The sequence below is a fragment of the Cetorhinus maximus genome, chromosome 1, assembly GCF_964194155.1.
Source record: "Cetorhinus maximus chromosome 1, sCetMax3.hap1.1, whole genome shotgun sequence".
NCBI classification, from domain to species: Eukaryota; Metazoa; Chordata; class Chondrichthyes; order Lamniformes; family Cetorhinidae; genus Cetorhinus; species Cetorhinus maximus.
Window position 1 is genome coordinate 42,846,035 of NC_135879.1, and position 14,267 is coordinate 42,860,301.

General features: G+C 39.9%; 1 protein-coding gene across 6 annotated transcripts in view; it reads right to left on the reverse strand.

Moving 5' to 3' along the window:
* Positions 1–14,267, reverse strand: part of rapgef2b (Rap guanine nucleotide exchange factor 2b) — a 534,998-nt gene that overhangs the window by 76,003 nt on the left and 444,728 nt on the right. For all 6 annotated transcript variants that reach the window (XM_078540424.1, XM_078540432.1, XM_078540414.1 and 3 more), the window contains 3 exons: positions 10,356–10,596; positions 9,267–9,650; positions 5,840–6,051 (listed from right to left, as the gene is read on the reverse strand). In XM_078540424.1, the coding sequence (XP_078396550.1) occupies positions 5,840–6,051; positions 9,267–9,650; positions 10,356–10,596 (837 nt within the window). The remainder of the gene's footprint in view (positions 1–5,839; positions 6,052–9,266; positions 9,651–10,355; positions 10,597–14,267) is intronic.

Sequence of the window (14,267 nt, forward strand, 5' to 3'; positions counted from 1 at the left end):
GAGATTGTTTTCCCTTGTGGGAGAGTCTAGGGCCAGAGTGCATAATCTCAGAGTAAGGGGTCGCCCATTTAAGACAGAGATAAGGAAGAACTTCTTCTGTCAGAGGATAGTGAATCTGTGGAATTCTTTACCGCAGAGGGCTGTAGAGGCTGGGTCGTTAGGTATATTCAAGGCTGAGATAGACAGATTTTTAATTAGTAAGGGAATGAAGGGTTATGGAGGAAAAGGCAGGCAAGTGTTGAGGATTATCAGATCAGCCACAATCGAATTGAATGGTGGAGCAGACTTGATGGGCCAAGTGGCCTACTTTTGCGCCTATGTCTTATGGTCTTATGGGATGAAAGATGGACAGGCAAAACTGTAATGGCCCAGTGAGCTGCCTTCAAAGAGGAGATGGTTCAGGTGATCATGAGAGGCAACCAAAGCCAGCGCTCCCAGAATGGAGAAGATAGGGAGTATGACAGATGTCAGGCTGAGGATACAAGTGAGAACCAGGCTCAGTATAGAAAGTTCAGAGGTACAGTGAAAAAAAGAAACAGAGACATAAAAAGAGAGTCTGAAAAGAGAATGGCAACAAACATAATGGGGAATCTAAAAGTCTTCCATAGGTATATAATTAATAAAGGGTAGTAAGAGGAAGGGTATGGCTGATTAGGGACCATAAAGGGGATTTAGGCATGGAGGCTGAAGGCATGGCTGATGTATTAAATGAATGTCTTGCTTCTGGTTTTTACCAAGGAAGAATATGCTTCCAAAGTCACAGTGAAGGAGGTGATAATTGAGATAAATAAGGAGGTGTTAGAAAGGTTGGCTGTTCTTAAATTTGATAAATTACCAGGGCAAATATGGATGCAACCCAGTGGGCTGAAGGAAGAATAGGAGGAAATTGTGAAGATATTGATCATAATCTTCTAAAACTCCTCAGATATGAGGGTGGTGCAAGAAAACTGGAAAATTGCAAACGTTACAACCTTGTTCAAGAAACTGTGTAAGGATCAACCCAGCAATTACGGGATAGTCTGTAGTTAGAAAGCATTTAGAAATGATAATCTAGGAAAAAATTGTCACTTGGGAAAGAGTGTATTTATTAAAGAAAGCCAGCAGAGATTATATTGTACTGTATTGCAAAATTATCTGGGCAGTGGACAGGAAAGTGGAGTTGAGGCCCAAGATCAGCCATGATTCTATTGAATGGCAGAGGAGTCTTGGCGGCCATATAGTCTACTCCTCTCCTACTTCTTGTTTAATTGAAGTATTGTACCCAATTCTGGGTACCTGACTTTAGGAAGGACGTGATAGCTTTAGAGATGGTGCAGAAAAGATTCACAAGAATGGTTCCAGGAGTGAGGGACTTCAGTTACGAGTAAAGATTAGAAAATCTGGGTTTGTTTTTCTTAGAGAAGGTTAAGAGGAGATTTTACAGAAGTGCTCACAATCATGAGGTGTCTAGACAGAGTGGATAGAAAAACTGCTCCCTTTAGCAGAGAGGTCAAGAGCCAGAGGACACAGGTTTTAAGTGACTGGCAAAAGAACCAAAGCCGGTATGGCAAAACACTTTATTACTTAGTGAGTGGTTTGGATTTGGAATGCACTGCTGTGTTGGCGGGGCAGATTCAATTGTGGCTTTCAAAAGGGAATTGGATAGACACCTGAAGATAAAAATTTTGTAGGGTTACGGCAAAACAGGGGTGGAGGGAGTGGGACTGGTTGAATTGTCAGAAAGCTGGTGTTAATTCAATGGGGGAATGGCCTCCTTTTGTGCTGTAACCATTCTATGATAACATAATTGCCTGCAAACATTATAAAAAATGTAAAGTTAAGGGAATGGCTTTAATTGTAGCAAGCACGGACTAGCACTGAATCATTTCTGCTAAAGAAGTTCAGGCAGAGCTCAGTCTAGCCTAGATGAAAGCTTTCTTCAACTCTATTACATTCTGAAGGGTCAGTCTGAAGGGCCTTAAGATTACGTGATAGGACTACTGGAAATAAATTCAAATGGCAGTAAAAAATTTTCTTCAAAGATCTGATGTTCATTCGCAAAATACCAAGAGTTTTCTTATGCAGTTGAACGTAGTTTTATTTTATTCATTCACAGGATGTGGGCCAGCGTTTATTTACCATCCCTAGTTGCCCTTGAGAAGGTGGTGGTGAGCTGCCTTCTTGAACCGCTGTAGTCCATGTGGTGTAGGTACATCCACAGTGCTGTTAGGAAGGGAGCTCCAGGATTTTGACCCAGCGATAGTGAAGGAACGGCAATATATTTCCAAGTTAGGATGGTGAGTGATTTGGAGGGGAACTTCCAGGTGGTGGTATTCCCATCTGTCTGCTGCCCTTGTCCTTCTAGATGGTAGTGGTTGTGGGTTTGGAAGGTGCTGTCAAAGAAGCCTTGAGGAATTCCTGCAGTGCGTCTTGTAGATGGTACACAATGCTGCTACTGTGCATCGGTGGTGGAGGGAGTGAATGTTTATGGATGTGGTGCCAATCAAGCGGGCTGCTTTGTCCTGGACGGTGTCAAGCTTCTTTAGTGTTGTGGGAGCTACCCTTATCCAGGCAAGTGGGGAGTATTCCATCACACTCCTGACTTGTGCCTTGTAGATGGTGAACAGGCTTTGGGGAGTCAGGAGGTGAGTTACTCGACGCAGGATTCCTAGTCTCTGACCTGCTGGCTAGTCCAGTTCAGTTCAGTTTCTGGTCAATGGTAACCCTCAGAATGTTGATAGTGGGGGATTCAGTGATGGTAATGCCATTGAACATCAAGGGGCGATCCTCTCTTGTTGGTGATGGTCATTGCCTGATACTTGTGTGGCGCGAATGTTACTTGCCACCCCAAGCCTGGATATTGTCCAGGTCTTGCTGCATTTGTACATGGAATGCTTCAGTATCTGAAGAGTCACAAATGGTGCTGAACATTGTGCAATCATCAGTGAACATCCCCACTTCTGACCTTATGATGGAAGGAAGGTCATTGATGAAGCAGCTGAAGAATGATTGGGCAGAGGACACTACCCTGAGGAACTCTTGCAGTGAGGCCCTGGAGCTGAGATGACTGACCTCCAACATCCACAACATCTTCCTTTGTGCTGGGTATGACTCCAACCAGTGGAGAGTTTTCCCCCAATTCCCACTGACTCCAGTTTTGCTAGGGCTCCTTGATGACGCACTCGGTCAAATGTGGCCTTGATGCCAATGGCAGTCACTCTCACCTCACCTCAGGACTTCAGCTCTTTTGTCCATGTTTGAATCAAGGCTGTAATGAAGTCAGGAGTTGAGTGGCCCTGGCAGAACCCAAACTGGGCATCAGTGAGCAGGTTATTGCTAAACAAGTGCCGCTTGATAGCACTGTTAATGATCCCTTCCATTACTTTACTGGTGATCGAGAGTAGACATATGGGGTGGTAATTGGCATTGTTGGATTTGTTCTGCTTTGTGTGTACAGGACATAGCTGAGCAATTTTCCGCATAGCTGGGTAGATGCCAATGTTGTAGCTGTATGGAACAGCTTGGCTAGGGGTGCGGCAAGTTCTGGAGCACAAGTCTTCAGTACTATTGTCGGAATATTGTCAGGGCCCATAGCCTTTGCATTATCCAGTGCCTTCAGCCGTTTCTTGCCATCACGTGGAGTGAAAAGAATTGGCTGAAGACTGGCACCTGTGATGTTGGGGACCTCCGGAGGAGGCCGAGGTGGATCATCCACTTGGCACTTCTGGCTGAAGATTGTCATATAATCTGGGAATAATTGATGCTGAAAATCATTCACAAAGCACAAAATAAGCCATTTCCCAGCATTAACATCCTTGCCTTCCTGAGCACAAAAATTAACCAATACTGCTTTCAAGTTAAGATTGTCACATATTTTGCACTCAGCTCAAAAATGTAGATGTGAATGTGTCAATGAGCATAGAAAACTCTTTTTGGATTCATTTTATTTCTACTATTCATGTGAACATTTAGATTTTTCAAAAAATATGGCATCATAAATAAACATAGGAAACTAATTGGATAGTAGCTTCCACAGCTTAGATCCATCACCTTTCAACTAGGTAGCTTAGTGATGTTGAGTTTTAATAAAACCTAGGCAAACAGCATGCAGTTTCTGGTATCACCAGCATTTCTCAGTTTGATAAATAAGCCTTCTCAATGGTCAATGGTCTTTCAGTTTATATTTAAGCATTCTTTGAAAGTTTACCAATATAATGGATAAAGAAGAGTGAAATCTTTCAGGGGCTTTTGCAAGTCTGTTTTTTTTATTCATTCGTGAGATGTGAGGATCGCTGGCAAGGGCAGATTTTTTTGCCCATTCTTAATTGCCCTCGAGAAGATGGTGGTGCCTTCTTGAGCTGCTGCAGTCCAAGTGGTGTAGGTACACCCAGAGTCCTTTTAGGGAGTTCCAGATTTTTAACCCAGTAACAAAAAGGGAACAACATAGTTTCAAATCAAGATGGTGTGTGGCTTGGAGGGGGATTTGCTGTAAAACTCTGCTTGAAGACCAGCAGAATCTTCCAGAAAACAAAGATTGCCATGGCGGCTCGAGGCACCAATGTCTGTCTGGTCCTGAGAGAAAGGTTATCAAGTATTTGACAATGACCATGCCCTGTGTTAGGAAGCTGATTGCTTATTTTTTTTTAAAATAAAAAATAATTTAAAAATTAAGAATTTGTTGCACTTTCTTCTGTGGCGTGCAGGATGACCTAAACCTTCCTTCACCCTTACTAGAAAAATCACTGAAAAGGGGCAGAGCCAGGGGTTGGGATACCTATACCAGGAGTTCCTGTTCCTCTGGCTTAGATTGTATTTGATGCATCAGTGGAGGACTGCACACCCAGTGAGGTGAGGAGTATTGATTACTGTGGGACCCACCATTAGGGTTCAGGTCAGCCAAGTGGCCTGGAGCCCCTCCATCACATGGAAGTCTGCTCTCCAAATTCTTCTAACTTTTAGTCTCTATACCATAGACTGTTATTGAAAAATTCAAAGTCATATTGGGACTATGTAATTTTCCCATAATTTAAAAGTAAGAGGCTTGTATAATCTCAATGTCAAGAATAAACCTTTGTCTTCAACATTTACTTTCTTTGGCTCTCTGACGTATATCAGATACAATATACACAAATGTACCTTTGGGAAACAAATACACTGACCTGTGGTCAATGCTCCCTCTAAGCTGTGCTGTACATGGCCCTAGGCAATTATTAATTTACTGTACAGTGCAATAAATTGACTGCACACAACAAAAATAAAAATTAGAGAGAACACCGCCTGTAGCGACAAAGCTTCTTCCTGGAGAGAATAGGATACAACTGGAAGCAATCACAATATAGTAACTTTGAGTGGTTCAGATAAATTTGTGATGTTTGAATTGTTTATATTAACCAGCTAAGGCCAGGAACTAAATTAAAATTACTCCTGAATACGCAATAGTGTGACATATATAGCAGTCAGCGCAGCAAGTCATGGTGGACAACAATGTATAAAATACAGAGTATTGCCAGTGTAGCATAACATAGCTAATACAAATCTATTGAGAAATGATCAGTTGATTACCAAGAAACATGCTCAGTACATGTTCAATTTGTAGGACATCCTGGTAAAAGAGATGTATGATGTATAGTCTGTATATGACTGCATTTAGGGCAATAAGATACAGCAAATCTCTCTCAAATTTGGCATATTTAGTTTTAAATGTAAAGAGATTGGTGAAACACAATATAAATAAATGCTAGTGCAAACTGAACTAATGTAGCAATAATTATGAAATTATGGTGTGAAGAGAGTAGTGGTGCTCCAGGGAGAGCAAACTACAAAAATGGAAACACAGTCATTTTTTTTTAAACAGAGTTACCTTCATGCAGGAATGTCAAATCTTTTTTGATCACTGGGAAGAGAGGAATAATAGGAGGCTGCAGGTTCTCGTTGTTGAGAACATTGCGGTATTTAGCCATATTTCTGGAGGGATCCAAGAGGTCCTGAAGGTCTTGAAATAACTTTTCATATTTGCTTGGAAGTTTTTCCCAAGTATTCCGTAGTCTTGCCACTGGTGCAAGATACAGACCACTAGATTTTGTGAGAAGACAAAGAAAATATAATAAGTACTACTTACAACAACATTTAAATAGGTCTTTTAAGAAACCACCAACTTAACTTGAAATTTTACCATCTTACATTTTTTCTTAATTAAATCCCAATGTGTCAAATTTGTTTCTCCTTTTTTTTATATGAACCATTAAATGTATAACATTATGGGTTGAAATGAAGATCATGGGTAAGATTCAATTCACATTATCAGCAGCTAAAGCAAAAGGCATGTCACACATTTCACAATATAACCTCTGAACACGGCCTGCAGAAACACTTATCATTTATAAATGGAGCATCAAGGACCACTGCACCACTTATACCATTAAAATTTCACATTTTCCAAGACGCATTAAAATAATGGTTACGTTGTTGAATTTCAAGTAGAAAAATGTTCTATTTGTATTATCCAGCATTGGTTTTAATATTGCTAACAATCTTGATACCTACTTTTCTTTTTCACATATAATTCAGAAAAATCAGTAATGAAGGTTAATTAACATCCTTGGGCACAGTCACTTTCAGCAAGTACTGAGGATTCTAAGAAATTTCATTTGCTGGTCTAACCCACTTATTCCCTTGCCCCTACAATATTCCAGTATTGGGACTACAATTTAAGTACACCTTTCATATAATTGAAACTATTTACATAACCAAATATTTTAATCATAATAAAAGATATATTGCAGACAAATATTACAAATTATCTCAGAGATTTACTTTTTATATAAATCATTAAAGTCTCTGCTAGAGTTGCAATATTTGCACAATATACACAAACCACTTTTGAATGCTAACCATAAATGTTGTGTTCTAATGTTCGCCAGATTTTGTTACTATTCAATACATTAAGATTTTGAAATGCATAAAAAGCAGATTTCATATCTGAATATGTACTATTTAACCCTTTTCCTACAATATTAAAGCAAGGGGCACATTTGCATCCTTCCATTTAGAAGCCTATCATCGCCATTATTTAATTTCCGACAGAAAGGAACACATTTGCCTAATCAAAGTTGGTTTGATACGGCTTTGTAAGTGAAGAATTACAACTCCTTAAGATCATTCTAGTGGGTCGTCATTTGAAGGAAAATATGTTACTCATCCATGTGTGATGCCCAAGCTTCACACTGGAGTCATTTGGAAAGAACAGTGACACATTTTAATTTTCTTTCAGAGAGTAATCTCAAACTAACATAAGACTGCTGTTCAAGTTTACAGTACTGCAATGCCTTTCCACCTTCTGTAATATTTCCACTAATATATTATTATTTAAGAAAAAATAAAAGAACAGTCACAGATGTCGGTTGCAAATTCTACAAAATATGGTTTTGATAAAAGTTAATTTTAATTTAAATGTTCCTAGCACTTTGATGTGCTTCCAGGTTGTCAGGTTAGCAAAGTGAACTCCTACATAATAATGCATTTTAAAATTGCAGCTTTGGCTGTATACATGCAGATACCATGTAGCTGATGCTTAATTTCAGACTGAGTAATATGTTAAGCACGAATCATTTTCCATTTGCTACCTCCCTCTTCCTCATGTTCACATTCTCCCTAATCCCCTTCTGCTCTTGCTTCTACCCTTAAAGTTGCATTGGTTGGTTCAGTCCTGGGCCAACTGCAACATTCCACCTGCCTTTCATAATCTGTTCCCTGTTAAATTCAATAAAGCCTTGTAAGGTATATGAAATAAAATCACATGAAATACCTAGTGAAATTGAAAATAAATATTCATTTATGCCAGAAAACATGAAATAGGACTTTTGAGAAAAATGCTAGTTCTCTGAATACAGAAGCCTGAATAAGAGGCCTTGTGCTCATACTCAATACCCACCTCATTAAATGTTACTTTGAAATTTTAGTATTTTAAGTCCAAGCCAACGGGAACCATTTTTTCAGTTTTATATCCTGTATGTAAAGCAATTTCTGTGTAATGATAGAAGACTTGAACATAATTTGAATTCCCCTTGCTAACTTGAATGTTTTTCATTCATATTTCAGCTTTATATTATTTTTTATACCATGTTTTCCACAGTTGAGTACTAGGTTTTGTATTTTCTAAGAAATTTAATTTAATTTTCTTCCTGTCTGTGCATTCCTTTATTAGGGTGCATGTTAGGCTTTTTCATTATTTGTATTTTCTTTAAAGCTGAATAGTGATCTATAAAACTCTATCAGGAAGTTTAAAATCCACATCCCTATGTTTAATACCCCTCCATGGTCTCAAGCCCACCCAAAAATCTTCCAGCCAAACAACAGCAAACCCCCCTCCCACCCCACCAAGAACTATCCATTCTTCTGACCCTAACCCCATCTGCAATCCACCCTTATCTTTACTTTAATGTTGACAGTTGTGCTTTCAGCCATCTAGACCCTATGTTCTGGAATTCCCTCCATAAACCTCTCTGCCTCTCCACATCTTTCTCATTCTTTAAGACTCTCATTAAAACTTGCCTCTTTGTTTAAGCTTTTTAATGACATTTCCTACTACCTTCTTTGGGTTGGCATCCTTCTTTAAATTCATTCTCAGGATGTGGGCTGCCAGCAAGGCTTGTATTCATTGCTCATTTGTAGATGCCCTTAGGTGGTATAGGTCTGGGGTCACATAATGGCCAGACTGCTTGAGGATGATAGGTTTCCTTTTGGTGAAGTGCCTTGGAATGTCTTTTCATATTAAAGTCACCATATAAAGGAAAGTTTTTTTGACGTAGAATTTGCATCAAAAGTCCATATTGCCATACACCTCATCATATTTCAATCAACTTAAGCTTCTCTGCTGCACGATAGATACTTTTTTTTAATTCATTCATGGGATGTGGGCTTTGCTGGCTGGGCCAGCATTTATTGCCCATCTCTAATTGCCCTTGAGAAGGTGGTGGTGAGCTGTCTTCTTGAACCGCTGCAGTCCATGTGGTGTGGGTACACCCACAGTGCTGTTGCCACATGGCTGAAAATGAGTTAAAAGTTCTAAATGCATGGAAGTTGGCACATTTTCAAATAAACTTTACAGTACAAAGTTGGATTGTATACTATAATTAAAAACGTACTGTACTTGTGTTCCATTTACAGCAAAAGGTATTTAGAAACTTACATCCATTATTAGAGTTTAGTCATTCCTACTCTGAGTACAAGAATTAAAAATGATTAAAAATACTTTTTAGAAAAATTGATCTTACTGCTATTTTTTTTACCTGATAATTGCAAACATAGAGTTAAAGTTCTTGCATTCTCGACAGTGCAGTGCCATCTTGATAAAGTGTTTAATTATCTTCATTCTTTTCAGTTGGTTTGACTCTTTAAGGATCTCTGTTGCAACCCAAAATGTCTCCTGATTGATAATACTCTCAAATTTCTTCAGATTGGCACATTCAGTTTTTGACTTAAGTTTGAACAAGTCATCGATATACTCTGTGGGTTCAATATTACGAAATAGTTCAAAGTTCCTCATGGAGAGTTGGGTGGCAACTTCAATCGTGCTTAGTTGTAACAGTGTTATATGACTCTCCCGAAGCAATTCCTGAGCATCTTCATCTGAGCACAGTGTCTCTGTTTCCATATTATTCTTCAGATAGTACCTTGAGAAGGAAAAAGAAATTCAATGTTATACTAGCTAAAAGGAAAAGGACACAGCAGCAACATTAATCAGGCTTATTCCAGATGGGTGTAAAATAGTTCTCTTTTCAATTATTTTATGCAATCAGTTGTGGTTCTTGCTATTTTTTTTGAGCTGCTTTGCGATCAGTAGTTGAGCAGAAACAGAATTTCCTATGATGCTCTTATATTCCAACACGAGTTCCTTAGAAATCTCTTATATCAATCACTGTTCCATCCCAAAACAGATTTGCAATCATACATTTTTATGTACAACAGCAGCAGCAACAGGCTGTCTGATGTCGACAACCAATTGGGTGATTTCCCAAACTGAGTTTGAATTCCATGAAGGGCAGGCCCAAAAACATCAAGGAGTAAATGAACTCATGAGCTTCCAAGCATCTAACAGCCCCTGAACAGATGGCTGGGAACAAAATAACAACTAATTGGAGGGAGAAAAGAAAACTTGAGAACATTAAAAAAATTAAAAATGAAAAGAAATTCACCTAAAGTAGCGACTGATTTGACCCAGAGGCTGGCCTGCTGCAATGCTCAGGCGTAATTCACCAATAGATAATGCCCTAAATGTAACTTCAAACTTGATGTTTTCTTAATGTAGAGTAAGGCAAGTTTATTTTTAATGTTTTCCTTGAAATAACGTGGATTCTGGCAATTTAATCTCTTTTTACCTGCCGCTAAGTTGAATTCGGTCAGCGAGCTTCGATAGCTGATCTGGAAGTCGCCTTTGTTTGATAACACCTTCAGGAGTGACGGAGACTTCACATAGTGAGTATGATTCAGCAGCAGCAGTCACTGCAAATTCCCGAAGTGCTTGAATTACCACCTCTTTTGCAGTAGTATCTCTGCTGATCATTATGTAGCGGCTTTGTTGGTCTGCCTTGAAAACTCTTAAAACTTGATCTGGTAGCTCTGTTCAAAAAAAGCAAAACAAACTGAATATATGGCTAGAATAAAGGAAGACTACTTTATTAAGATTTGTACAAACATAGGAAATCAACAGGCAGGAAAACACTAGCTGCTTCATCAAGCCTTCACTCCAATATTGTATATTATACAACAATATTTTCTTCTTGTTTATTAGTAAGAACTTAGGGACAAGACAAAGACTATATCAGCTTGTCAGTTAATGGTACAGTGAGATTATGGGACTAAATATTCAATTTAAAATCAATTCAGATCCTGATAATCCTCAATAACTAATGCATCATTTAGTTGCTACTTCAATATTTGACTACACTGCTGAAAATAAAAAATATATTTCGTTATAGACCATTTTTTGTTGGCAACAGAACAATTTATTTTTGTAAACCTATTCTTTATATATAGTAATTTTTGTAAAGACCCCAACTTCCAATACATAATAGGGTGGAGAGGCCAAGGGGGTAGAGAGAACCTGTGGGGGGAGGGCAGACCTTTTGGGGGGAGAGGGGGTGTGGCACAGTCAGTATTGAAAGGAGGCTGTTTATGGAGGCATGCTCCCCCATTTCCGGCCTGAGCAGGGTCACATTTCGGGCATCTCATCTTTGCCTCAACTCTTTCTGCCGGCCTGAAAATTGAGGCTGGGTGGGAAACAGTCCTTAAGTGGTCATTAATTGGCCACTTAAGGGTGTCAATTGGAGCAAGAGTGAGCAGGCCAGCCATCCGAGGGATTTCATGGCCCCCGCAATCTGACACCCGCTTGCGGGGGAACATAAAATTCTAGCCCCAGTGTCTGTATATGAAATTTTCTGTCCCATTTCCTCTGCTCCTCCCCAAGTTTTGCTATTCCAGTAGACTCGGTTTAAAGTACAAGAAGAGTTTGAAATTTCTAAACTTAACCACTAGTTATCAACTAAACATATCAGAAAGTTAGGGCCTGTGCAATCAGGTGCAAGTGAACATTTAACAGCATGATAAATCTTTGCTACTGCTAAACAATTTGTCTGGAATAAAAAGCTAGTCTCAGTAATGATGACCATGAAACTACCAGATTGTCGTAAAAACATATATGGTTCACTGATGTCCTTTAGGAAAGGAAAGCTTCTGTTCCTAGCCCACATGTGACTCCAGATCCACGGCAACGTGGTATAGCCTAGCCTGGTCTAGCAAGCCACTCAGTTGTATCAAACCACTACAGAACAGTCAAATAAGAATAAAACTAAACTGAACACCTAGCACTGATCTAAGCACCGGAAATGACAAAGGCATTCCTGCTCGGTCAGCTCTGCAAAGCCCTCCTCACTAACATTTGGGGACTTGTGCCAAAATTAGGAGAGCTGTCCCACAGACTAATCAAGCAATGGCCTGACATAGTCATACTCACCAAATCATATCTGACATCCAATGTCCCAGGCTCCTCCATCACCATCCTGGGTATGTTCTATCTCACTGGCAGAACAAATGCACCAGAGATGGTGGCACAATGGTATTCAGTTTTGAGGGAATGGCCCTGGGAGTCTTCAACCCTATAAAGTCTCATGACATCAGGTCAAACATGGGCAAGAAACCTCCTGCTGATTACCATATACAGGCCTCCCTCAGCTGAAGTATTAGTACTGCTTCATGTTGAACACCACTTGGAAGTACCGAGGGTAGCAAACACACACAATGTACGCTGGGTGGGAGATTTTAATACTTTAATGTCCATCACTAAGAGGGGCTTGGTAGCACCACTACTATTGGCCAAGCTGGTTGAGACTTGAAGGATATATCTGCCAGGCTGGGTCTGTGACAGATGGTGAGGGAACCAACAAAAGAGGGAAAAGCCTACTTGACCTCGTGCTCACCAATCTACCTATCGCATATGCATTTGTCCATAACCGTATTGGTAGGGGTGACTAAAATGGGACAGATTCAGAGTGATCTAACTGCTTAAAACTGGGCATCCATGAGAGGCTATGGTGCCATCAGGAGCAGTACACTTGTATTCACAATCTGTAATTCCATGGTCTGGCATATCCCTTACTTCACCATTACCATTAAGTGAAAGGACTAACCCTGATACAATGTGGAGTGTTGGAGAGCATTTCAGGAGCAGCACCAGATATACCAAAAAATGAGGTGCCAACCTGGTGAAGCTACAACAAAGGATTACATCTGTGCTAAACAGTGTAAGCAGCATGCGATAGACAGAGCAAAGCGACCCCACAACCAACAGATCAGATCAAAGCTCTGCAGTCCTGTTACATCCAGTGTGAATCATGGCTGATAATTAAACAACGGGAAGAGAACGCTCCACAAACACCCCCATCCTCAAAGATGGAGGAGCACAGCACATCAGTGCAAAAGACAAGGCTTAAGCATTTGCAAAAATCTTCAGCCAGAATCCCCCACCATCAACATAATGGAGGTTACCATTGATCAAAAACGTAACTGAATCTGCCATATAAATAAAAGCAAAACACTGTGGATGCTGGAAATCAGAAACAAAAACAGAAAATACTGGAAAAACTCAGCAGGTCTAGGAGCATCTGTGGAGAGAGAAACAGAGTTAATGTTTCAAATCTGTATGAAGAAGGGTCATACAGACTCGAAACATTAACTCTGTTTCTCTCTCTACAGATGCTGCTAAACCTGCTGAGTTCTTAAAGCATTTTCTGCCATATAAATACTTGGCTACAAGGGCAAGTCAGAAGCCAGGAATTCTGCAGCAAGTCACTAATTTGCCGTTACTCAAAGCCTGTCTACCATTCACTAGGCACAAGTCTGGAGTGCGATGGAATATTCACCACTTGCCTGGATGAGTGCGGCTCAACACCATATAATGCGACCCGCTTGATTGGCAACACATCCACCACCTTAAACGTGACTCCCTTCATCACTGGCAAACAGTAGCAGAAGTGTGTACCATTTACAAGACCCACAGCAAGAGCTTGCTAAGGCTCCTTCATCTGTACCATCCAAAAGCAAGATCTGCACCACTTAGAAGGACAAGGGCAGCCAATGCATTGGAACACGCTCACTTGCAAGTTTCCCCTCCAAGCTACACAGCATCCTGATTTGGAATTATATTGCTGTACCTTCATGTTGGGTCAAAAACTTGGATCTCAAATAGCACTATGCATGTACCAGGACCTATCAGACTGCAGCAGTTCAAGGGCTCACCACCTCCTTCAAGTACAACTAGGGATGGGCAACAAATGCTGGCCTTGGTAGTGATATTCACATCCCATGAACAAATAATTAAAAAGAGAAACAGTGGATGCTGGACAGTCATCAGAAAGAGAAAGCCAGCTCAACATTTCAGCTGAGACTCTTCATCAGGATTGTTTTTCTTTTTCTGATACTAACTTATGAACTGATTGTTTCTAACATTTTTGTTTTTTTTCCCATCAGAAATCCTTTTACAACAGTAAACATTAATAAATAATATAGATGTTATATTGTTTCTGTTACCTTTTCATAGATAAATTTATATTTCAGATCATTCCCAGGGAGAGCTGTTTGCTATATCGCTACCAACACACTCGAAATGTTTGAATATTCTAAGGTGTACTTTTTGCATACAGTAGGTGGGGTAACATGAGTGTACAGCTTAAGACAATTATAAGAAGGAAATTTTCATACAAATCTGAAGCTTTTTGCTGTTGGGAGCACAAAAC